At 42.5% G+C, this 27,444-nt stretch overlaps 1 protein-coding gene across 2 annotated transcripts in view; it reads left to right on the top strand.

Annotated features, from left to right (window-relative positions):
* The window catches only part of PPP1R1A (protein phosphatase 1 regulatory inhibitor subunit 1A), a 368,279-nt gene extending 351,452 nt beyond the window's left edge, over positions 1 to 16,827 (top strand). For both annotated transcript variants that reach the window (XM_085654773.1, XM_085654772.1), the window contains 2 exons: positions 11,165 to 11,293; positions 11,763 to 16,827. In XM_085654773.1, the coding sequence (XP_085510899.1) occupies positions 11,165 to 11,289 (125 nt within the window). In that variant the 3' untranslated portion in view covers positions 11,290 to 11,293; positions 11,763 to 16,827. The remainder of the gene's footprint in view (positions 1 to 11,164; positions 11,294 to 11,762) is intronic.
* The last annotated feature ends 10,617 nt before the right edge of the window (positions 16,828 to 27,444 follow it).

Raw genomic sequence — 27,444 nt, 5'->3', positions numbered from 1 at the left:
AAGTGTTCTCACCTGAGGGGTCGAAATAGATTACTTGCGGTTTTGTTCACCAGAGATAATGGGTCCGTTGGCAGCTCCAGGTCATCACCAACAAAGAAAAAGCAACACTGTTTACAGTAAGATTCAACGCTTGTTTATTCCCTACAGATCTGCCACACTAGAATCATTGTACATCCACCAACAGCTACTCCTCCAACTGACTTAGAATACTTAGTCAGTATTCTAAGTCTTACATGTTGAGATTCCAACTCATGACATCGTACTGCTAACGTACCCAGTATGTGTCATGAACACTACCTATGTACACAAAAAGAGGAACTCTAAATGGAAGTAGTACTGGGCAATCAAAATTATCATTACTAGCCAGAATTTCCTTAAGGAAATCCTACTATTATGAGTTATTCTCCATGGAATGTATGATTACTGTGCAGACCCAGATTTACAAGGCAGAATTCTGCACAGTAATCCTAGTTCCATGTAGATTAATGCAGACTATTACTTCCTGTTCTGACCAGTTGTTATATGAGTTTAAGGGACTGAATTGTGGCATAGGGAGACAAGAGGGTTAAGAGGGTAGTGGAGGGAAAGGGAAGTTTGAGTGATGGCAGGGAGAGCATCATATGCTACAACTTTCTACGAGAAAAATGACAGGGACAAGGCTTCACTGCTGTTGCACCCAAAGCCTCATGTGATTTTACCAACTGGGCTTTCCAACTGGAAAGATTTGGTCCAGTGTTCACATAGCCAGGGGTGATCAAGTACTAAGTCTTCAAAAGGAAGGCAGGGTGTATATCTGAACCTACTGAGTGAGTAAATGAAATGGATCTTTATTCAGATGCGATCACAGCCATGAAAGATAAAATCATGGTACAAAATTCATTAATTACAAATCCATAAATAATAAAAAATAGTGACACCTGATTACATGCTGCTAAAAACAACAATAAAGGAAAATAAGGCCACTCCACAATCAATTGGGTCTTGATTGTCTAAGCCTAAAAGCGGCTTGCAGGAATTTTATGACTACAAAAAGGATTTGTTGGCCAGAATTGGCAGTACATGAGTGCCACTCTGGCTTTCCTGAACTTTAAAGAATTAAAAAATGTTCAGAAAAACTGCCTCCTAGTGTGACTAAAATATTTACATAAAAGTACAAAATGTAGGGTATCCTGTGGAGACCTAGAGTCGCAGCCACAGGGCCCTCCTGAGTTTGAGTGAATATAACCAGACCGGGTAGCCAGGAGATAATGAATCTGATGAACCTAAATCGGGCCACCAGAAACTTGCACTAGTAAGGATAAAAAGATAATTGCCATTCCCTGCACTGATTTCAGCAGAGCATACCCCCTCACTGCAGGTTTCTGGAGCTCAATATTTTTAAAACAAGCAGTGGCAAATCTTGAAAAACAAATCCTTTACTATGTTGAGCTCTTGGGGCCACAATGAGCTACCATTAAGAAAAATGTCTGCCCTGCCTAGAGTAGATAGGGACACCTTTACATACGATATCCAGGGAATTTTAATTGCGTGATCTAACAACAGACAATCTGAAATGATTAGGCGGTTCAGCTCAGCACCCTCCCTGGGCCATATCTTCACCCAACACAGAGGCTTCACTGGCACCAGATCAGTAATATAGTTTACTCTAAGTTCTTCATGTATAGAGAACGAAGGAGTACTCTGGGAGACCTTCATAATTCATTTCAGAAGCTTATTTTGGGCAAGCTTTAATTTGTGCACCCAGGAGTACCCCCATACTTCACTACCTTATAAAACCTTAGAAATACATTTGGACTGGTATCACTTTAAAACCATGTCTGGCGACCATGACCCAATCTGTGGGCATAGCTGGCAATAGTCCCTAATGATTTATTCATGTCGCCCAACTTTCCCTCAAACGGTTTCCAGTTCAACTTTGCATCAAATAAAGTTCCCAAATAAGAAAAAGCTGAAACCTTTGCTAGGGTATGATTCCCGTCCTTAATCATTTTGGAATTAATCAACCCGAGGGCCAACTTCCAAAGCGTAAGATTTTGTAAAGTTGACCTTTTAGTCCAATCTGCCCATAAAAGAAACAAACCCATCCATTAAAATCTGCAGGCCCAATGCTGTACGTGCCATGAACACTGCATCGTCTGCATACAATAAAACTGGCAATAATTTCTCTAGGACAGTCAGACTGAAGTGAAGAGAGGGCGGCTTCTAGGTCTTTAATATCAATAGTGAATAAAAAAAACGGCAAGTATACTTCCTTAGCAAACAACCCTGGTGCATTTAAACTGTTCCGAGAGGCCCACCCCCTTGGAATATCTAACTGCTGCCGTAGTGTGGGCATGGAGGTTCATCAGTAAAATTACAATAGCATGATCAGCACCTAAGGAAATAAGTAGGTCCCACAGTTTCTTTAGATTCACCTGGTCAAAGGCAGATGTAAGATCCATAAACTGGGCACCAGGTTGGTCTACCGTGTATTTATTAACAAATAAGTAAAAGTTGAGGCATTGCTCTGTAGTCGATTTATCCAGGTGATAACCGAACTGCACCTCAGAGATTATCTGATTTGTGTTTGCTCTTGTTGATAATTTAGTCAATAAGACCCGGCCAAGGAGCTTTACCGCTGACTCAATAAGGGATATGGGACAGTAGCACTGTGGGTTATCCTTATCTCCCTTCTTAAAGATCGGTATTATAGAGGCCGTTGACCAAGAAGGTAGGATTCCTTTCCTTGCTGCTGCATTTAACACCATGGTCAAGACTGGGCCCCAGACCTCGATATTATCCCAGAAGAGGTCTGGTGTAATCCCATTGGATCCTGGGAACCTTGTTCTGGGACAATGCCTCGATGCCCTGATAAACTTTCTCCAGAGAGAAGGTAACTTTGGTGTTACCCAAGGTTCATTCAACCTCGGTTGGTGTCCCTTCGATCTGGCTGAAGTTATACACACCCTCAAAGTGGTCAACGCACTGTTGAGGGTGATATGATGGCATAACGCTGGCCTTAGAGGCACAGAAAAGCAAGGCCTATTTATGACCTGCGAAAAAAGTGTGCTATCCCTCAGCTCACTAGGTTTAGTGATTTTGTCCCATGCCTGCTTTTATAACAATTGCATCCGTTTTTTCAGAGCCACCTTATAGTCAGAACGACAGTTTGCCACCTGCTCTCTATTTTGAGGGGACTGCTTCAAGGCTTTCTTCAGGAAGCGGAGAGCCTGTGAACATTCAGCATCAAACCATTTTGGATTTTTGGGACGGGGACCAGCTACAAGGACCATTAGCAGGCCAAGGACCATCTGAGCAATTGAGACAAAAGAGCTTAAAATCCCCTGACACTAGAGGGTCCAAGCAGGTATTTATCTCCTGCTGGCATCTTGCGGGCAGGCTGCAAAAAGTGAGCGGTTAAAGAACTTGTGGTCTATCTGCGACCACCGTAAATGCCTCCCCTCATCAGTCAGTGATAATATTCCAGGGGACATGGGCGAATGCTCCGTTAGGCATCCCACCTACTCAAGTACCAGAAACAGAGGGTTAGGGTCACTAAAGGGGCTATGTGTGATGTTAAAGATAACAAAGCGCAATCCCAAGGATGCTGAAACGAAAATAAATTTGATGATCGTAGCACTACCTCTCCCTTTGTATGTGGGAGTAATTTGAAGCTTGACTGAATTAGTCAACTTATCTAAAGTAGAGACCAATTTGTGAGTGTGTAGAAAACTATTCAGGATGGCGTCTTCGGGGGTGTGCTCCACGTGAATGCCCTCAATAGACGTGCAAGTTAGTATGCTATGAGAGGGATTTTATTAATTTAAACACAGATGACAGTTAAAATCCCTTGTCAAAATAGGTTTCTCTTGAGCATGTCCCTTCCCCGTTAATGAGTCAATGTCACCACTTAAGGCTAAGAGGTTTGAGGACCCTTGTGACTCCCTTTTTGCATTGTAGAAATAAATCAATACCAGGGAAAGAGATCTCCCGACAACCAATTTAAGTCCCTGGAACACAAGTGAATCCCACTTAAAGTCCTTCATGAAGACACAGAGCTCGAGGGCAACAAAAGTAATTAGACCCTCACTCGCTCTTCCAGCGCTTGATCCACAGTAGGGAAAAAAAGGTTTTACACCCCTCCAGGAAAAAATATTCTTTACTTCCCACGTCTCCTGAAGACAGATAATATTGAAGGACTTAATAAACAAGATTCACCTTGCATCTAGAAATTTTGCGGACAATCCTGCCACATTCCATGAGACGACTCTTAAGTCCTTCCCCATACCATATGCGCTGCCTGAATGAGAAGTTATGGGCCCAGCTGGAGGGTCAGAGGCCCCAGGGGAAAAAAACCTACAAGGGCGATACACAGTGTTTCGAGAAAGTGTGAAATAATGCGTCAACAGTGAGGGGGACAAGCCAAGAAGATCTACCGAGCCCTTTAGGGACAGCCCTGATTGATGACCCTAAGATGTGGATATAGTGTAATTCTCGAAGAGTCAGTCCAGGTCATTAAGATCAACCATGGGAGAAAATCGATTTAAAGATAACATTTGCCCACCTGGTGCTCTCTCAACTCCACCAACACTTATAGGCTAAGTTAAGCTTGGGGCAAACGGCGAGGGTCGATAAAAAAAGCCCAACTGTAGTGGTTTGATGCATGTCAAGTTAGTTAGTCTGCGAGGATTCTTTGGATATTACATGCAATTTCTGGGTATTTAATACTAACAATCACACAGTCTCCGATGAAGGATTTCCGGGAGGACCCTATCCAAGAAACCGTATGGGCCATCAATATGTTCTTATGGTCTACTGTGTTAAATCTAGTGTGGCTGCTTAAACAATGGGAAACTTTATTGATCAATTGGCCTGTGGTTTCCTGCTTATGAGTAATAAGCCCGGGAACCCCAGTCAGAACTACGGTATAGAGACAACAGGCTGGGGGAAGATTGATTACCGGCAACAAAAACCCGCTATTAAGAGGATAAGATGATTGGGCTGCTACAATGTGGGTAGGCACGAAAGGGCGCTGACTAAGGGGCCAATTCACTGTTAAAAGGGTGAGAATCAGGGCACTGCGGTGGGCTGACAGTAAGAATGTCTGTTAATTTTTGTTACAGAAGTTCAAAAGTTCTCCATGGTCTCGGGACAGTTGCTCACAAATTGGCCCGGCAAACCCTTCGATGTATCTGGCAGATGTTCAGTCTTTTTGGTCTTGTGTTTCTGTTTGGGGGCCAGGAGGGAGCATCAAGTAAGTACTAGAAGGTGAGGCTAGGGAGAGCCTCTTGATGGGCTTATTAGGGAAAAGGGCCTCAGGGGCCGGGATATATACAGGTACAACTGGATCTTGCAAAGAAGCAACAGGCTCAATCCCCTGCACATTTAAGGTGTCTGTGTGCAAGGCCTCAAGAAGCAATGGAAAAGAGGAGCCTCCTGGTTCTACTGACAGTCACCTTTCAGCCCAGTCAATTTCCTTAGAAAAATCCCCCACTGCTTTTGCCAGAAAGGAGTCAATAGTTGCTTGGCTTGAGACCACAGGTGTCGTAGCAGGTACGGCTTTCCTTTTCCCCATAATCACTATACTGGCTGAGACAACAGGAAAGAAGACTTAGGGACAACACTAACTCAGTTATTTACTGCAAAGTCTTCTAGTATTAGCTATGCTTCTGCTACTGGCACAGAGAGATTAAACCACGGGGACCTGGCCGGGGGCCAAGAGAGCGGGCCCAACTTCTTCTAGCTACTGACGGGTGTAGACGGGCCTGCTCTTGGCCTGTTCTTTGCCCAGGCTACTCCTAAGCGCGTCCCGCTCTGCGGGACCCTCTGCAAGCTTTTAAAAGCGCCTCCGGGTGCAAAGGGTTTTTGATGGCGGTCTTCCCGACACATGAGCTTCTGGGGCTTGTGGTTTGCCCCGCAGCAAAACCTCAGCCACACTTCCTGTGCTGCGGGACCCTCTGCAACCTTTTAAAAGTGCATCTGAATGCAGAGGATTGTCGTTGGTGGCCTCCCCGCTGCATGAGCTCTGGGGCTTGTGGTTTGCCCCACTGCAGTACTCATGCAACACTTCCCCTATAAGTGAGTATCAACGGAGAGTGATGTGACAGGGTTCTGCTCAAGCAACTCACACTTGCCATCAAACCGCTCATGACTAAAAAACAAGTAACCCACCCTACTGTGTGACCCAGGAGTATGGAAGTAAAAAGAGTATACCAACTTTCCACTATGGTGCAAGGGTTCCTGTGTTAGCGCTAGGTAGCTGAATTTAGCGCCAGCACTAGGGAAAAAGCAGGGGTGTGCTGTATTATTGTAAATATGGCACATCCCTGCATTTTCAGAATGGCAGAGCACGGCGTTAGCAAATTTTTCTTAACACTGCTCTCTGGCATTCCCTTTTAAATATGCCCTGTAGTGTCTTGTGAGTTAGAAATGATGGAACCCTCTTGGCTCTTGATAGACTCCGTAGAACTGTGACGTAAGTGTTAGAGTAGAATGCTATGAAGGCTGGTTTAGAATGTTGAACTAGCAGTTACACGCAGGTGAATTAAGACGTGTAATACTAAGCTTCGTGTGTGGTGCAGTCATTGGGCGGTACCCACGCTGGGGAACTCGCTACGGTTACCATGGCATTTGTAATTCTGGTGGAGCTGGTAGAGATGGTACATCTTGTCACCAGCCCCTCAAGGGCTATCACAGGACTTGTAAAGAGACCTTTGGTAGATCATCTATTAAGAGAGAGGCTTTCGGGTTTGAGATCGTGTAAAGCACATACAATGTCAGATTACTCTGCCAGGCCCCGAGAAACTTTTTGCAGAATATCTTACATGAATGCTTTGTTTTTCTGGGGCACTCAATCGCACAGACATATCTTAACTGCTCACGAGATCGAAAGAACTATACTCACTCTAAGAAAACCAGCAGTGGGAAGTACTGTCTGCTGCTTCAGCGATGACAGCGAAGTACTGCAATTTAGGGTAGACTTCTTGAAGCTTTGAAATCAACACATTCAGATAACACATCACTATGCAGGACTGATCAAACTGAACTTGTGCATACAAAATTAATGTTGTATAACCAAACTGAAATAGTGACTAAAAAACAGAAAGTTGTAGTTGAGCGAAATTACGATTGGAGGCAGTAGTGATAAGATACTCTTTCATAAACCTATTGCTAGTTGTGAACTGTTAACATTCTGTCATTCCCCATTTCAAGACTGGGGTTGAGGGAATTTCAAGGGTTCATGGAATTTTTTATTATGCAAAAGTCTCCCTGCTATCACAAAATTATTTTAAAAATATATAAAAAGTACCACACTTTAGTGAGTGACGTCTGAGTTAAAAAATCCGAGCCTATTATATCAGCAACTTATGTTACTTAAATTGATAATGCTGAGAGTAATGTCAAAAGCAGTGCAGTGGGTTTGAAATCATGCCCATCCAACATAAAGATTTTCTTGCAGTTCATCACCCCTTTAGCAAGGAGACATGTTGGCCAAAATCTGTGGAAACATCTTGGTCTAATTGGACTAATGGGCTCAGGATATCTGTATCACGGGGAACAACCTTTACAACTCAACTTTTACAACGCACTACCATTACAACGAAACTGTTACAACGCAAATGCATTGACAACGCATGCCATTACAACGCAAGTCTTTACATCGACTTGCACTAGATGGCGTGCTAACATTAAAAATAGTGTAGTTTACTATCCAAACACCTTCCCTACTGTTACGTGGACTGGTGTTAGAATAGTAAATTACACTTTTTTAATGTTAGCACGCCATCTAGTGCAAGTCGATGTAAAGACTTGCGTTGTAAAGACTTGCGTTGTCACTGCATTTGCGTTGTAAAAATGTTGTTGTAACAGCATGCGTTGTAAAAGCATGCGTTGTAACATCATACATCCCTGTATCACATCCACATAGGATACAGAGCTGCATGAGCAAGTCTTTCAATTCCAGCTCTTGCTAATGTAGCATGTTAGCTTTCAAGATAATAGCAAGGAAAGACTGGAAGCCAGAAGCAGCCTTGGCCAAAATGTTGAAATTAGCCCCGCTCCTTTCTCACTATCTCACGCTATGTTTTCATCCAGCCATCCATTCTCTCCCTCGCTCGCTTTCTCCCTCCCTCTTTCCTGAAGCCATCAATTTGTATCCTGCATTTCACCTCAGTGAGCTGGAGAAAGTTAGAGAGGCGCCAGCAATGGCCCTGGACCTTCAAAAACTGTTCTCCAATGTCTCAAGCCCCGGGAGATGTCTGATAAAATAAGCTACCAGTCCTGCCCCGAAGAGTATCTTCTTTCAGGGACGGCTTTTCCACTAAGGTGGAGGGTATTGGCTACGAAAAGGTGCGAGCGGGTTGGGCTGTGCTTCCCACAGAGCAGAGGTAGGAGTGATGGCACACTCTTAAGTATGCATGACGGTTTGGCCGGCCGTCTCGGCCTGAACAAACCCTCATATGCACTTGGCATCTTCTCCCCTGGGCTGTTTTGGACAGCCTGGGTGGAGAACATGCCCAGCCTCCTAGTCCCTCTTTGAGCGCTGAACGACGGCCCTCAGACCAATCACAATGCTGATGTAAGGCAGTGTTGTGATTGGCTTGGGGAGTCAGGAGCCTGGGTGCTTCCTGCTTTGTTACCCGAAGAGGATGGAGGAGAGGCGGCCGACAGGGAGGTAAGTGAATTTCTTTTTTTTTTTCTTTTTCTTTTTTTCCCCCGCCCTACAACTACTGCCTGGTAGCAGCCACTACTGGCTTCTTTGCTAAGCTTGTGAACCTTTAGCAACTAGTGGGGTAAACAGGTATCGTTTGAAGGCAAATATGACAGATATGGAAATAGAATCAAATATAGCACAAGGGCATGGTGCTGTGAATGGCGAGTTGAATAAAACGTTTCCTGTAATCTAGTGAGTTCACAAGAGTGTCTGGTTGCCCTACTCAGCTGTTCCTGAAAAATACCATGGTGAAATCAAACAATTGCATTTCTTCTTTTATGCAGAACAGCTTTAACTTAGGATACAGAGTTTGTAGTATCAACAAGCAGTGTTGAAGGTCGTGCATAAAATATTTATGGTAGTAAAATAAAAGGTTGTTATATAACTAACACTGAAAGTAAACTTATGAACAGCTCATGCAGATGGCTCAGGTAATATTTTAGTGATATGCTTACTTAGGTAGAAAGCACCTTAGGGACCCTGCATACAATTATAGTATTTTTAGACATATTTAACACTGAGGTTGTGGAATGCAAATTGTATGATTATGCCTATGATTTATTTTTGTTTCATTTATGGTCACATGACAGCATACAATTTTTATAGAGGAATTGATGTAATATTTTAGATTGATGAATTTGTGTAACATAGTAATGATAACGTTTTGATTTAAATGCTGTGTACTATGTATCTTGCTTGTGTATGTTCTGCATTTTGCCATGTTACGTTCAATGGATTAATGATACAATTTGGCATGACTGGATGTGAAAGAGCCATGCCCAGAGTTGAGTTTAAATAAGTCAGCGGGAAACACAGGTTTCTAAGGGTTTACCCACCGTTGATGGTTGGTGACTCTGTTTTGGTATGATATGATGTGGTTATTTTTAAAATGGCCTTAAAGGCCAGGTCTCTTCTAACCTGGTTACAACCTACCTTCACCTTTGTGTTATTTCAGAGACGTGTTATTTCAGAGACGTAGCCTTGGCTAGATCCCACTTTTAACTTTCTGTGAGAAAGTGGATTAAAAGTTGGTGAGAATGGTGGTTCACCACAAGTAATAAAGGCAATATTCTTGTCAGGGCCAGTAAAGGTTTCAGTAATTCAAACCTGAGGTCAGACCCTGGTGGCTATGACACAGAGCAGATAAGCTTAACTTAAGCAAATGTGCAAAGCATTCAGAAGTATCAAAAACAGTTAAAAAAATGAAAACACTATACAATAAAAATTCCACTACAATTTATAAAAAATAGGCAATATTTTAGTGAACAAAATTACATCAAAAAGATAAAGATTCAATAAGTCAAACTGTATATATTACTTTTTAAAATGTGAATTAAATTTTTGTGCCAAAAACCTCAAAACGGATATAGTGGGCAAATGATTGCTTTAGCCTGGGTCAAAGTAAAAAGTTAAGGCTAACTGCAATGAAGCACAGGTTGGATACAAGAATACAAGGCCCAGGTAGGTCCCAGTCAAATAGTTACCTTTGGATGTAGAATTATTTTTGTAGAAATAGTGGCTGTCAAAGTCGGCGGTGAGGCATGCTGGATACAAGTCAGGGTTCAACAATGGCGGGTTGCTGAAGAGTGAGACCAAAAAGAAGAGTTTTCTTGCACTTCCCATTCAAGAGATGCTAAAATTCCCTATTTTCCACCCTATTTCTCCTAGTTCCTGGTCTCAAAATTGGGCAAATTGCAAAATCCTCCTGCCGCCAAAACCTCAGCTGTTTATCTTCAGCCAGATGTAAAGTAATTTTCCAAATCCACACTTTCATATAGTGTATATCATCTAATAATGGCATTTCTAGCAAGAATCTGTCTGTTTTGGTGAACTGGTTTTGTTGTGGGCTTCCCAGGGATTCTCATGTCCAGAAGACATTGGTGTGTCCAGAGAGTCACTTGTGTTGTAGCTGTGTTAAACCTACAACATGAATAGCAACTGATTGGAGATAACACCCACATACACACACTCACACACACCACATGCCTATATGCACTTGTTTCCTCTTCACTCCTGCTCCCTCTATGCTCGAAATCTTTCTCACTCACTTTTTATTCTTTCTTTTTTCTTTCTTTCTGAAACCTATGTACACTAGTCCTCAAATACATTTGGATATATGATAAAATAATCAAAGTCCTTCATTCAATCCCCAAAGATATCAACTGCTAGAAGTAGCAGATCAAAGTGTTTATTGCAATCAGTGAACTCTACATAGCCATCTTATTGTAGAGGTGCCTGTTCTTTACTCCAGTGTTAATCTCTAATGCTATGAAGCTATTGGTTTCAACACGTATCCTTCATGGACCTGTCTAATTACCTTTGTTCACGCAATGATCCCAAAATATATTGCTGAACCCTTGACTCAAACTTCACTAATGCATCATCAGCTCAAGAATGAGTCAATTTAAAATATTCTAATCAATTTATTTTATCACTGGTCATATTTTGAGCCCTGTTTCCTTTCCCAAACAGGAGACGATTCTACAGGAGCATCCTGCAAGGACACAGAGAATCAAGCAGATGACCTGTCTTCAGACATGCAGAGGATCCACATACCACTGCAGGATTCGCCACAGGAAAGAGGTTCAGCTGACTGATGAGGTGAGGAGCTAGCTTGGGATGGCTCTTGGGTACTCCATTTGGACGGACTGGCAACCCCAATGGTGCAGGTGGTTTGTGTCTGCTGGGCAGAGGTTATGCAACAGAGGGTAGAAATCATTGTATTTCAAAAAATGTCTACACCTCATTTAAAAAATCCCAACCTCGCCTTCTTTGAAGCTATACCACTGCAACCCAACACTCCCTATTCTACTCTTGCCTATCTATTTATCCCATCAATCATTTGTATGAACATAAATATACACCACTAATGATAAAGGTAAACTCCTTTTAATTTATTCTACCACAAAAGAAACTGGTTTAAGTGGATGGAATGTTTTCCTTAAGAGCACAAGACTAATCCTAAGAAGTAGCAATGACAAGTTGATTAAACTTTAACCTTTTTGGGTGGCATGCTACTCCCCATAAAGCGATTCAGCCAGTGTGATTCTCTTCTCTTTGTTTATCCTAGGTCTGACGTTATTCGGTCTGCTGCAGTTGTCCTTGAGAGTGGAGCATTTTGGCACAGCTTACATCACACTGAAGAAGATTCTCTGTAGTCCTTTTATGAAAAATATTTTTTTAAAGGAGGAAAACACAACCCACAAAAGCCAGCCGTCAACGCACCCAGGTGTGGTTGTGATATTTTGCTAGCACAAAGAAATCACTGCCTGTAAACACAACGCGCCTTGGCTTTTTCCTTCCCTTCGTCCATCAGTCATACTCCCCGGTCTGTGTGCTATACCCAGAGAGACAGATCTGCGACTGAGATGAATGCCCACCTCGGGTTCACCAAGTTTGACTGCAGCTTGAAGAATTTAGCCTTAATTGATGTAATGAGGACCATCAGCAAATATGAATTTAGAAGATGTGGCTAGGCGCGTTGCAACATGAATCCGATTTCCTAGTTGGCAAAATTGATCTTCCTGACCATTACATCCAATTTACTGTTAAAAGAAGATTTAGTAAAGAGAGAAACATATCCGAATATGATATACCATGAAGTTAAATAATACCTTTCTATATTTAAAGTATGAACTGTTTGTTTATCACTTGGACGTATGGCTTTAAAGTGTTGTGCCATATCAAACGACATAGCTCAGATCAATTCAGTTTTTCCTCAGTTACTTAAATGCATTCAAGCTTATAACCCAGTCTTGCCTTATCCTTCCAGTGTGAAGATATGGATTTCAAATCATGCAGTGCCTTGGGGCATAAACTTTAATAATGCAGGTTTGGTCAAACAGACTAGTTATTGGGTCGGAAGGTGTGATATCTTATCTGTTGTGCCAGCTAAATCAATTATTATTCTAAACACATTAAATGATGTTATAAAATGTAGTGATGCTATGAAATTGTCAAACCTTGGTTAGAAAAGAAACATGGGTCTATGTCTATAAACATTTTTAGATGCCTTATTATTTGTAATGGCAATTTGTTTTAACTTCAGAACTTCTCACACACTAACATGGCCTGGTCTTGACTATATAAAGGACAGGGAGAATTGCTGAAAATTTGTGTACAATTATGTGCAAGCGGCTTAAGTAGGAATTAGCATGCCTGTGTTTCGTATTATTGAAAGTGTGGTTTAAGTGTGCAAGGATCATTACTTTGGTGTGATTGCTTTAACTACCAACTGCAAAAATTCAACTGTAAAAAATGAAGCAATCCTTGACATGACTTCTTTCAAAGTCCATTTTGCATACATCTCTAACAGGAGATTTGGAGTGTCAACTCCCATAAACCGCTATACAGCTTACATATGTCAGCCTATCTCACTCATCTATCTTGAAATCATATTCAATCAACCAAAACCTGCCATCAAATGCTGAGATACCTTCACAGCTGAAATGTACGTTCTGCAGACCACCACTGACTGACTAGCCCTGCTTGCACTTTTGAGGGCAAGGATGGTCATCTTTTACTGTCTGTGACCCCCGACACCTGAAGTTGACTTAATACATAGGGGTATATTTACAAGGTGATAGCACCACAGGAAAGTCGCTTTTAGCGACGTTCTGGTGGTGCTATGCCCTTCTCCATATTTACAAAGCCACGCTAAGCCACTTTGAGTGGTTTAACGCCACTTTGTAGATACCGCCCCTTTACACGCATCACTTTGCGTGAAAGGGGCGTGCAATGGGTGTTGCTGTGGGCATTCCACCGCAACACCCATTGCATTTTGATGCTGCCCCAGATTTACAAGGATGTGAAATCTGAGGCAGCGGCAAAAACGAACGCCATGCAATAGAAGGCATTAGAATGGCGAAACGAGGAGAAATACTTTTACATATACAGTCATTAAATATTAACGATTTGATACCTCTATGTGTGCTGCAAAATGCAGCACACATAGAAGTATCAAAGCACCATAATTTATTGTTTATGTGCAGGAAGGGACACCTTCCTGCAAATAAACAATCATTCCCTGCAATGCAGGCACCCTTGCACTATTGTGCAAGGGTGTCTGTGTTTGCGCTAGGCAGCTAATGTTAGTGTCAGAGCTAGTGAAAACACAGTGGTGTGCTGTATTGTTGTAAATACGGTGCATCCCTGCGTTTTGGAAATGTTGGAGTACGGCGCTGCCAAATGTAGCGAATCTCCGCCCTCCGACATTTCCTTGTAAATATGCCTCTCAGTGTGCGGATTAAAAGCTACAGAACATAACAGCCATCCAGTCCTCAGTAACGTTTAAGCACTCAGGATAGAATTACCCTCTCCAAAACGTGCAATGAATTGATTGTATATGAAGACAGTGTGGGTATGTGTCAAAAATCCCTAATAATCTACAAGAGTTAGTTGGAAAGAGTGTTCAGGGGTGATTTACAAATGCTTGCATGTGAGTTTATGCTGTATAGTGCTTTTTTGCACTGCGCTTGTGGGCCTTTATAACATAGAGTAAATAGGGGCAATACTTCGCATTGCATTGTGCTACACAGGGGTGCCCATTCAAAATATTTGTAATTGTACCCCTTAGTTGGAGATGTTTTTCGATATTTCTTTCAGTATTTTAATTATCTGGAAAGGATCCCCCGCTTTATTTCAAGTTGCATCCGAATAATTTTATAAAATTACATAACATTTTAATTCTTCGATAAATCGTGTCAAAGAAAATCAGCGACTAATTAAATGGAAGAAATACGGTATTAAAAAAAGTCATAACTTATGGGCACCTGAAATGCATCTGATCCTTGGTCAAAAACATTTGTAGGCTATGAAGTTTTCACTCTCCATGTGCTTGACCATGAGTGAGAAACTCTATCAGTCGAGAAAGGTATATGGAGGGTCTGCCCTGTGTCTTAGTTCTGAAAAACCCATAAAAACTGGCATGATTGGAATAAAAAAACATAGATAGAAAGGGTATTTTTGAAATGGGACCTATGCTTCAGCATTTGAGACTTTTCATTCTGTGTGGCTCAAATCACCACCTTGGTGTCTTTTGCAGTTGCCCATTTTCTCCTACAAGACATGATGCAAACATGGATGGGTATGTTTGTTCCCTGTCTACATGGCCCTGGGCACCAGTATTTTTTACCAGATTGAAGCACCAACAGAATAGATCAGCTGGCAAAGGAGCAGGGCGGTCACATTAAGTATAGCATAGTTCACCAGATGCCTCACCCAATACCAAAATAAATGTTGGAGAATGAATTACATTCTTTTTGAGCTTTAGGAGTGGGGCCGTGAAATGTTGTATGTTTGTGTTCAGTGCCCTTAATGTGTTATCCTCTAGCCTATCACATAATATTTGTGTTTAAATACTCAAAAAAAAAAACTTACAACAGAAGGAAGAATTGCAGCTAGGTTTAATCTTTTTGATAATGTTTATCTTCAATGGAAAGCTTGTTTATATTAGGGTTAGACTTCCCCTATTCCCACTTCACTTTCATCACTGTCACCTAAGATTCCTACCTTAGTAGTGGTAGCAGCTGCAGAAATTTCCACTACAGTGTTATTTTCTCCCACTGGAGAGCCTAATCATTTAAATTCATGTCTCTAGCAGTGGTGCTGACATAACAATTAGATGTAGCCGTGTAAACATCCTTGCACCATTTTCAACACTGTCCCATGACTTAGAGATTGTCAAGGTCTTCATGTGAGTGTCACCTGGGATCATTTATAACTATGGTATAATATTGACAATATGAGATTACTGATCCCTATATGGGAGCTACAAACATCCATTTGAGAACCAAGTGAAAGATGTCCCATTTTCCAAATATTTGAAAAATTATATTTATTGGTATGAGCCTTCTTCAGGGGTAGTTTGGTAAGAATATGCATTGGTTCTTCCTCTTCTCCTGTTCTTTCCAAATGGCCTTCCCACACATTCAACCAGAACACACTACTTTACATGTGGACGGCATGGATGTGTTTACCTAACAGACACCATTTATGATAGCATATGTGTTGAATGTAACCTGCTGCTCGCTTACAGGAGTGCATTGAGAAGCAGTCATCATCTAGGATCACTAATCTCTTCCTCTGAGCATTTAGGATTGTATTGCCTCCACTAGTAAGCTGTTTTAATGAGGTATATTTAACCACAGTTCTTGTATCAATGAGCCTCTGTGTATCACTGGTGGACCGGCCTGTATTTACCCTCATTCAAGTCTTTCACTGGTGTAGGTAGCCAAGCTTGAAATCCTTTGAGGCATCATATAATTCAGGAATATCTGCCTTTGCCTGCAGCCCAAAAGGAAGTCCTAGGGGGCTATGTGTAAAAAGTATAGTTCAAAGTAAAACCATCTTTCTGTAGTTCTGACAGGATCTTTAAAAGACCTTCACAGCGACAACCTTTATACTAAAGTTTCTAAGTTGATGTTTCAAATGACAATCTTGGTTTTCTTGGAAATGGACGAAATTCCTGGCTTCCACAACAGGGCAGGTTTTTCATTTAAACATCCTGGAATAGTGGTCATTTTCATGGAATGTACTTTGTGATATTAAAGGAGAGATGCATTATAAGATTGCTAACTGTGGAAGGTCTTGTTGAGAAAAAATATATATAACGTGGCATTTACATTGAATATTAGTGCCAAACTTTAGAACTTTATTTTTTTGTGATCTCTTCTATTCTATAGAAAATAATGTTACATCATATAGACACTGTCCATTTATTTGCACTTTGTATTAAAATCTGAATTCAATGACTAAAATTATTAAAACTGTAGTAGCAGTTTGGGTTGATTTCTGTTGTTGTACTGCCGCCATATTCTGTACCATGTCCTGCTTTTTATTGGATGCTGTTCCAGGTCTATGGCACAAAGAGCAGTTTATATGCTGTTCCTTCACAGAATGCATGTAGATTTCCTGACACTATTCATAAATACTGCCAGAGGCCTGATGATTACATTGCAAAGTGACCTTGCACTAAGTAAGATGTCCCTCCAACCCTGTGGGATTCCCTTATTTCTTTCTATTGTGAAAGTCTACAATTTTGACAACACAGTCCTTATACTGTTTGACCGAGAAGTATTTAGTTTAATGTTGTAACCCGTTCTGTTATTAAATTGATCTGATATTTCTTTAGACCACTCACATTGTTTATTGTCTTTTTTTCAACTTCTCCACCTGTTCTCCTTGTAATTGTTTTCAAATGTTTGAGCTTTGATTAGTTTTTATTTGGATACGTCTGGCAAAGAAAATTGTTATAATCCCACGGTAGGGTAGTATTAATGTGACTTTTACACAAGTGATATCTCTTTGATGTGAAAGAATAATTGTGTCTAGGAGCAAGGTGTATACTGACTAGCCATCCACTAAGAAAAAATGTAGAAATTTACAGTCCACCTCCATATAGTAGGTACAAATGTGATTCACTTTGCCTTGTTACGGAAAAGAAGAGCTAGGACACTAATAGTTCTATAGATTTGGAAGTAGAATTCTTCTACAAAGAGTATGCTATTGACCCATTGACTCTGAAAAACACAATAGCTAACATTATACCCTAAATCCCTTGAACCTTACTCAGGGATCACTCACTCACTACGTCCATATACAATTTTTCTTCGCCCTAAGCTATGTCTTACTTTTGTCATTTTTATTCTTTAGTTAAAATCATAAAATAGTTGACGGCAGAGGTGGGCGTCACAGAGCCTTCAAGGAGGAAATACGTAGTGATTGAGTGAATGAGAAAACTAAACTTACATGGAAGTAGTTGATACACCTCTTGATCACTGCTCTGTTAGTTACAGGATATACACAACCTCAGTGACCTAAATTAAGCAAGCTACCATCCTTCATGCATCATTGTAAGTCAATGATATCCAGATTCATGTTCGTTCATGTCATTTGAAAAGTAAATCCACAATTTTATTTTGTCCATTATTTTCAACCTCTTCTCCCAGAAGGAGCACTTAACAGATACAAATTGTTATATTATTACAATCTTATACGTAACTATGATTTTGTCCTCCTCATGCTCATGGAAACCTGTCTGAATGAATCTTCAGCTCTCATTCTTGACATTCTAGTCCCCCAAGTCATGGCATCATCAGACTAGACCGTTAAAGCCGTTCCGGGGATGGCCTAGCCTTTATTTACAGATCTACCCTTTTTTTGAAACTATGACATGCTCTGTCTCTGCAAAAATAACAATTGATGGACAGAATGCAGAACAATGTCATACATTCACCCCAGTACAGAGATCTGGGCCTAAATCCATCGTTTTTTTGCTCACCATGCCATTCCAGTTTGAACCCAGCCATATGCAAATCAGTCTTGACCCTGTGCCCCATGGGAACAGTCCAGCCCGAACTGCCAAGCCAGGTCCTCCCTGGACTGGAAACAAGCATCCTAGGACCGGTTTCGGGCTTTCAGCCCTCATCAGCCAGAATAGCTTGATTCCAGTGGCATGGAGAGCAAGGGACTCACGTCTGAGCATACCCTTCCCACTCGGGGTGACAAATGCAAAAATAACAATTGATGGACAGAATGCAGAACAATGTCATACATTCACCCCAGTACAGCTATCCTGGCTGATGACGGCTGATAGCCAGAAACCGGTCCTAGGATGCTTGATTCCGGTCCAGGGAAGACATGGCTTGGCAGTTCGGGCTGGACTGTTCCCATGAGGCACAGGGTCAAGACTGATTTGCATATGGCCATGTCTGAACTGGGGTGGTGTGGTGAGCAAAATAACGATGGATTAAACCCAGATCTGTGACTGGGGGTGAGTGTTTTGCCATTGTGCAACATTCCGTCCATCATCTTGTGTGTTTTGATGCTCTGTCTCTGCCCTCCTGCTAATATCTCAAGATCAACATCACCACCAATGACAACTCTAGGTTCTCACTTCACCTGCTTTACAACCTGCCTGGTGATGGCCACATGTTTATCAATCAGATCATGGAGCTTATCTCCTCTAACAATGAAGATCACTACTACCAGATTTTTGTTGCCAACTTAAACATTCATTGGAACAACTCAAGTAGCCCTCTTGTGAACAGTTTCAAATCCTTTCTCCAGAACCTCAACCTTAGCCAAGCCTACACCAGCTTGACCAATAACAAAGGGGCCACCTTTGATTTAATCATTGCAAAAGAGAACACCATACAAATAGAATGTATCCTACCTTACAACTATACTGACCACCACTTCATCACCTTCCTCAGCTCAGAAAAGTCTACAATCTCTAAGGACCAACCAGTGAAAGCCAAACACTGGGTCTGAGACACTCGCAACATTAACCTGTTTACTATGTCTGCGGTTAGTAACAACATCCTGCTACCTCCCCCCTCTAAGTACGACATGCATGATCTCATTGACCACTACATCAATTCCATGTCAAAATCATGGACACACTTGACCTCAAACGACTAAAAAAATTCCTGTCCAAAAGATCCAACCCCTTGATTTACTTGTTGTAACCTTAAGGAGGAACGCAAACACCTCAGACTCGCAGTAAGAGCTTGGAGACATACCCCCTGTCTGCCCAACCTCAGACTTCTACGATAAAGACGTAGCGCCCACACTAAGCGCATCAGGAACTGCAAGGCATCTTTCTTCCAAAATCAACAAGATAGTGCAACCAATCGATCAAAAAAACTGTTCAAAATGATCAAAAACCAGTTGAACAGCAAAAGCGATACCACTTCCTTCAGAAAACAAACTGCGATATCATTGCCTCCTTTTTTGCAAAGATATCCAGAATGTTGTGAAACTACTTCCACACAAGCTCCCCTTTTCACCCCACTCCACTCGATCAGGAAAACAACCCAAGAAACCCCTCCCTCACACTTAAAAATAACGCTGCATGGTCTTGCTTTAAAAGCTTCAAGGAAAATGACATCTTAACTCCATGGCCCTCTCTGAAATTCTCCAACCATCAGCAAAAATACCTATTTCGGTTAACACAATAAAAGCAAATATAAAATCCATAAAAGTTCCTTAAAATATTTAATCTCCAGTAACGCACATTAGAAACTCATGTACACGATAGCATAAAAGAACATCCTAAAAATATAAAATAGCACTTAAAAAATAAATTTGCCCCTGGGAAAACATAGACACCAAAGAGAGACAGTCACATGTTCACTACACTTTTATATAAGGTAGCAGCTTAAGAGTGACATTTTAGCACATTGATTTGCTCATTCAAAGAGTAAACTCTAGCAGCTATCATAAGTAATTAAAACTTTACACTATAAGACAGAACAAGTTTGTAAATAAAAAAAAGGGGTGTCATACACAAACACCAAAACAATTCAATAATAGGCATCCAATTAGGTGCAAAACATAGAACATGGAACATATGAACACGCACTACCAGGTATTCAAGGCATAACTTCACAGAGGGTACCTCTATGTGACATCATAGGACATTAGCGATATCAGACTACTGCGGAGCTATAATATTTGAGCAAATGACCCAATTCCAATGGAGAAAAGTGGCAAATGCATAAACTATTGTTTATTTTGTTTCTGCTCGCAGCAGTCCGAGGGCAGTGTGGCTTTGCCTCACACCCATCTGTCTACAGATAGACACAATCCACCTTGTTCTAGGGCAAATACCTGCAGGGCAAAATAAAAAATAGTGGGAAAGTGACTCGCCTGCTTGTAAACAGGCTGGGCAAGAGGGAACTTGGATGGACTGTCCCTCCCACCTTTGTCAGAATGACATTACAGGTAACGTACCAATTTGGAATTGAAAGTACAATTTCCTAGATACCAGTATATCAATATAGTTCAAAAAGGGATCTAACTTACAGCTGTAGTTAAGCACCATAAAGTCTGCGGTCATAGGACCTAAACTTGCATCTCGTACCTCTGCACCCCATACGTATGCCCAATACAAATATTTAAGGTGGGCCTTCGTTAAATTAGGCATTACGGTGCTCCATGTCTCATGTGCCCCCTAAACCTATTTCAATTAGAAGTGACCTCAATGAGGCCAGCCATTTAATCTTTTTCCCCTTGTCCAATGCCACAAGCTCATTAAATGCTCAAAAGGAATTGTCCAAGACTGGGGTAGCCGCATTTACAATATTTTGACGCACAGCAACACAAAAAGCGTTTCTGCTGTGCTGCCATGCATCAAAAGAAAATGGCAGGAATGCACTGTATCTACAAGATATGGCACATTCCTGTCATTTCCGCCTGTGTTGATGCACAATGGGCTGTCATGCGCCAATGCAGGCATCCTTGTGCCATGGTACATGGGTGCCTGCATTGTAGGCGTGAATTTTTTGTGCAGGACACCTTCCTTCACAAAAACAATGACGAGAGGTGTTTTCCACTTTCTATGTGTGCTGCAAAATGCAGCACACATAGAAAAGGTAAGAAAAAGGAGAAATAAATGTATTTCTCCTCGGTGCACTTCCCTTTTCACCTCCTGGGGAGGTGTAGGAATCTGACACATTCCCAGGTTTACAAAACCTTATAAATCTGGGAATGCATCAGGTTCCATGGATGTTGTGTGGGAACACCCACAACAACATCCATGGAACGCCCCTTTCACGCAGAGAAATGCGTGAATGAGGGCCATAGTCACAAGGCCATGAAAAGCAATGCAGGGTGGCTTTGCATGGCCTTGTAAATATGGGAAAGCACACTGCGCTGTGTCAAAAAAAAGTGACGCTCTGTTGTCACAATGGTCTTGCAAATAAGCCCTTAAATGCCTAAGTTTAGCCTTGTGGGAAATGGATTTTACCACAGTGTCCCAGTGCAGGGGGACAGTAGGAGCTCTCTTTCTTAGACTCAGAATAGATATTAAAAATGTATTCTCCTCGCTGGACAAGGATGCTAGCTCCATGTACTCTCATAATCAGATCCAGACAGGGTGCTCCCTACTAATTTAGATTGATAAATATTTCGTGCTGGGGAGATCTGCTCAGTTTTAGAAGAGTGCAGACTCCTAAGCACGCTCAAGGCATGAGGATCTAAGCTAATAGTGCTTTTCTTAATTTGGGGGAGCCAAGAAAATTTTTAGGACAACCTAATGCCTATATAATCAAACTCTGTCACCCTCTCCAAGCAGGTGTTTTCCAATTTGATGGATCCCCTAAATGACCTGTGGGGACTGATGGTCCTAAACTTTGTTAAGGTCGGTGAATCACCAAACCCCTTTCCCTACAGAACTCAGAAAACTGATCCATCAGGGACTGAAGACCAATTAGAGACCAACAATGTATCATCTGCAAAGAGAAGTATTGTTGTTTTGCAACCAGCTGTGCGTGGTGCATCCCCCTGCATTGCTCAGTGACGATCACCACACCATCAAAAGCGTGGGGGCTAACACGCAGCCCTGCTGGACACCCCGGTTGACCTTAATCATTTCAGTCAGTTCCCCTTGCTGCCCCCATTAAACTTGTGCCCGAGTGTAGCCGTATTAAAATGTCTAGAAGGGCTGAAGGTATACCCATGGCTTTCGATGTATTCTACAGCTTAGCTCTGGGAACATGCTGTCTTTAGATCCACGAAGATAACATATAGATGATGTTTCTGTATGATCACAGTCTCATAGGATATGGTCATGAATCGAAAGACTTGATCGACAACTACAACTACCTCCTCCCTTCCAAATTCCTCAACGAGTATATTCAGCTCCTACTCCCACTATGTACTATGACAATCAATACCTCACTCACCCAAGGCTCCTTACCTGATTGTCTCAACAGTGGCCAGGCTACTCCAATCCTAAAAAAAACAATTCTAACCAGTCTTACCCCAACAACTACTGCCATATCTCCAACAACTCAACTTTGGCTAAGCTCTTAGAAAAATGTGTGTACTTACAGCTTTGCACTCACATTAAGCAATTTCAACTTCTTGACCTTTATCAATCTGGCCTCCGCTCGGGTCACAGCAGAAAAACTGCCATGGTCCATGACAATGCCTTACACTCCCTAGACCAGAATGAATATTGCCTCCTAATCTTACTTGACCTGTCAGTGGCATTCACCAAATTCCATCATAACACCCCTTTTAAACCTGCTAGAACACAGGATGGATCTCTCCGGCACCGTGCTAAAGGGGATATCCTTTTTCCTAAACAAAAAATATCACCACATCCTAATCAACCATGTTATCTTTGTTTCCTCTCCAGTATCACTGGGTGTACCCTAAGGCTTTACTCTCTCCCCAAGATTGTTTAACCTTTATACGGAGCCTCTTACTGAAATCCTCAAACCCGCTTACATCTCCTGCCACAAGTATGCAGACGGTACTCAACTCTACATGAAAATCACCTCACCTGATGACTTCAATATACGCAACATCAGCTTGACAAAAAAGCAACATTTCTGACTCGCAACCATCTCACACCTAATACTCAAAAAACTGAATTCTTACTGATCTCAGTAAGCCATTTCCCTGAATATCAAGGAATTGATCCCGCTTCTCACTGCCTTGAATTGTACCCCTCACTTCATTGACTCTGCTAGATCCCTAGGTATAGCTTTGGACAAAACCATCTCCATGCAAAAACACATTAGTGCCATCACCAGAAGAGCTAACGATCAGTTGCATAGCCTCAGAAAACTAAAATCTTTCCTCCCCTTTGCAGACCTCAAAACAGCGGTTCAAGCTCTTCTGTTAATGAAATTAGATTATGGAAGTACTACCCTGGTGGGATTCCCAAAAACTTGCACCTCTGAAGGCTACATTTAATACAGCAGCTAGTCTCATCACTGGATCAATAAAGTGGCCATATAACTCCCAACCTGCATTCACTGAAATGGCTACCCTATGAGTCCAGGATCTATCTCAAAATTGCATGTATTACCCACAAAGCGCTGCACCACAATACCCGCTCGTACCTGACCATATCCGGAGGAAACAGACCTTCCAGAAGCACTAGCTCGCTTCTACTGTAGCCACAAAAAAATTTAAAAAAATGAAAACCTACAATCTCTGGAATTACCCCTAAAATCCAGAACTCCCTCCCTACCAATATCTGATGTAACCCATTCTCATCCATCTTCAGGAAAGAAATGAAAACTGTACTATCCAACAAATTTCTCTCAGACTGAGGCTACCCCCATCTCCTCAAAGGTTCACTGACAAAATATCGAAGTTAAAATATAGAAGTAAAAAATATCGATGTAAAAGTATAGAATGCAAAAATATCGACTCCCTAATTTGGCTGTGAAATGATAGTTCAAAGTCCAAAAATCGCAGATACTTTACCTGTTGTGTGGCTACTCTCTAACAGGCAATCTTGTGGCTTGATGTTTTTGTGGCTGGCCTGAGCCGCGGAGGACGCACCGGTGTTGGCTCAACACTCCAGAAGTGACGCCAACCGACGCCGCTGCAATTGGAACAGGAGACCGTTTTATTGCCGATTGAAAGTATCAGCGAGGATTCAAGCCGCACCTCACAAATCCACTGAGGTAACACTTTGAACTATCATTTCACAGCCATGGCAGCTCACTGTAGAAGTAATTGGCACTACGAGGTCCAGCAGGCCGTGGGGTCGGCCACGCCCAGAGGGGCGGGACTTCATTTGTTTAATAATGATGCCAAAAATTGCTATGGCTGTGAGATATTCCAGAGCCTCTGAAGAAGTGTCAAGGACACGAAACGTGTCAGGCGCAAGCTGGATTGAATTATGTGATGTTCGCCATTGCCCTCGCTGTACCGGCAATAAAGTATTAATGGCAGATACTTTACCTGTTGTGTGGCTACTCTCTAACAGGCAACCTTGTGGCTTGATGTTTTTGCGGCTGGCCTGAGCCGTGGAGGACGCCCCGGTGTTGGCTCAACACTCCAGCAGTGACGCCAACTGACGCTGCTGCGATTGGAACAGGAGACCGTTTTATTGCCGATTGAAAGTATCAGCGAGGATTCAAGCCGCACCTCACAAACCCACTGAGGTAACACTTTGAACTATCATTTCACAGCCATGGCAGCTCACTGTAGAAGTAATTGGCACTACGAGGTCCAGCAGGCCGTGGGGTCGGCCACGCCCAGAGGGGCGGGACTTCATTTGTTTAATAACGATGCCAAAAATCGCTATGGCTGTGAGATATTCCAGAGCCTCTGAAGAAGTGTCAAGGACACGAAACGCGTCAGGTGCAAGCTGGATTGAATTATGTGATGTTCGCCATTGCCCTCGCTGTACCGGCAATAAAGTATTAATGGCAGATACTTTACCTGTTGTGTGGCTACTCTCTAACAGGCAACCTTGTGGCTTGATGTTTTTGCGAGCTGGCCTGAGCCGCGGAGGACGCCCCGGTGTTGGCTCAACACTCCAGCAGTGACGCCAACCGACGCCGCTGCAATTGGAACAGGAGACCGTTTTATTGCCAATTGAAAGTATCAGCGAGGATTCAAGCCGCACCTCACAAACCCACTGAGGTAACACTTTGAACTATCATTTCACAGCCATGGCAGCTCACTGTAGAAGTAATTGGCACCACGAGGTCCAGCAGGCCGTGGGGTCGGCCACGCCCAGAGGGGCGGGACTTCATTTGTTTAATAATGATGCCAAAAATCGCTATGGCTGTGAGATATTCCAGAGCCTCTGAAGAAGTGTCAAGGACACGAAACGCGTCAGGCGCAAGCTGGATTGAATTATGTGATGTTCGCCATTGCCCTCGCTGTACCGGCAATAAAGTATTAATGGCAGATACTTTACCTGTTGTGTGGCTACTCTCTAACAGGCAACCTTGTGGCTTGATGTTTTTGCGGCTGGCCTGAGCCGCGGAGGACGCCCCGGTGTTGGCTCAACACTCCAGCAGTGACGCCAACCGACGCCGCTGCAATTGGAACAGGAGACCGTTTTATTGCCAATTGAAAGTATCAGCGAGGATTCAAGCCGCACCTCACAAACCCACTGAGGTAACACTTTGAACTATCATTTCACAGCCATGGCAGCTCACTGTAGAAGTAATTGGCACCACGAGGTCCAGCAGGCCGTGGGGTCGGCCACGCCCAGAGGGGCGGGACTTCATTTGTTTAATAATGATGCCAAAAATCGCTATGGCTGTGAGATATTCCAGAGCCTCTGAAGAAGTGTCAAGGACACGAAACGTGTCAGGCGCAAGCTGGATTGAATTATGTGATGTTCGCCATTGCCCTCGCTGTACCGGCAATAAAGTATTAATGGCAGATACTTTACCTGTTGTGTGGCTACTCTCTAACAGGCAACCTTGTGGCTTGATGTTTTTGCGGCTGGCCTGAGCCGCGGAGGACGCCCCGGTGTTGGCTCAACACTCCAGCAGTGACGCCAACCGACGCCGCTGCAATTGGAACAGGAGACCGTTTTATTGCCAATTGAAAGTATCAGCGAGGATTCAAGCCGCACCTCACAAACCCACTGAGGTAACACTTTGAACTATCATTTTACAGCCATGGCAGCTCACTGTAGAAGTAATTGGCACCACGAGGTCCAGCAGGCCGTGGGGTCGGCCACGCCCAGAGGGGCGGGACTTCATTTGTTTAATAATGATGCCAAAAATCGCTATGGCTGTGAGATATTCCAGAGCCTCTGAAGAAGTGTCAAGGACACGAAACGCGTCAGGCGCAAGCTGGATTGAATTATGTGATGTTCGCCATTGCCCTCGCTGTACCGGCAATAAAGTATTAATGGCAGATACTTTACCTGTTGTGTGGCTACTCTCTAACAGGCAACCTTGTGGCTTGATATATTTATATATATGTGTATATATATATATATATATATATATATTAATCAAATGTATTCTACCAGAACATGACATCAAAGAGCACCTCCCCGACGCGTTTCGGTTCAATGTCCTTATTCATGGGTGTGGTAGGTGAATCCATGTATCACATGACTGTTCCCTTTCTTTTATACCAGGGGCACTCATGATAGGCCAACCACTCGGAATCAAAAATGATGCATTATGGTAAATGTCAGCGATCTTAAAATCCAAATGGACATCCAATTGGAACATATCTGTTGGCATAAAAGTCACAATCATTATAATTATTCCACCCTTCAATGGGTACACTTTGGTCATGTTCATCAATCACAATCCATGCAGTCCCATTTATCGCCTAAATCTGCAAGCAAACATAGGCCCCCTACGCAGTAAATCTGCGGCAGCACAGGCCACCCGCTATGACCCCGGCGGCACAGTGCTGACGCTAACGAGGTGGTGCAGTATGCCAACAGATATGTTCCACTCGGATGTCCATGCTTGCTTTCTTTGGAAATAAATGCTGGTGTCCAACTTACCTGCTTGGAGTGTGGGCTCATTTGCAGGGCAAAGTTTGAGTGATTTATGGCACGGCAGGTCCAGCTGTGGAGTCGACGCACCGCCCTAGATAAAGAATGGGATCGTGACTTGGAATTATGCCAGGAAAAGAAACGACAAAGCAGGTATTATAAAATAAAGAAAAGTGGGACTTTCAGTCTGTGTGTCCCTTTTAAAAACTGCTAAATAATGTAAAATCACTCAAGGGTAACAATTGAGAAAAAACTACAAGTCCCACAGTGCCTTGTTGTAAGGAGTACATCAAAAGCTGAGGCACACCAGAGGCCAATTAAACCATCACAGTAGGAGGCGGCAACTGTGGATTTTAAATGAAGTCTTTCCATGCGCATTTGAAAAAGGAGAAATGTTCTCGGAAACGCGTCAGGCAATGCATGGGTAAATTGACGGACTAAAATGCTTGCTTTCCTTGGAAATAAACGGTGTCCAACTTACCTGCGTGGAGTGCGAGCTCATTTGCAGTGCAACGTT

This window comes from Triturus cristatus, chromosome 4_1, assembly GCF_964204655.1.
Source record: "Triturus cristatus chromosome 4_1, aTriCri1.1, whole genome shotgun sequence".
Taxonomy (NCBI): Eukaryota; Metazoa; Chordata; class Amphibia; order Caudata; family Salamandridae; genus Triturus; species Triturus cristatus.
Note: the sequence above shows the minus strand (reverse complement) of the source record. Positions and strands in the feature narration are given on the sequence as shown.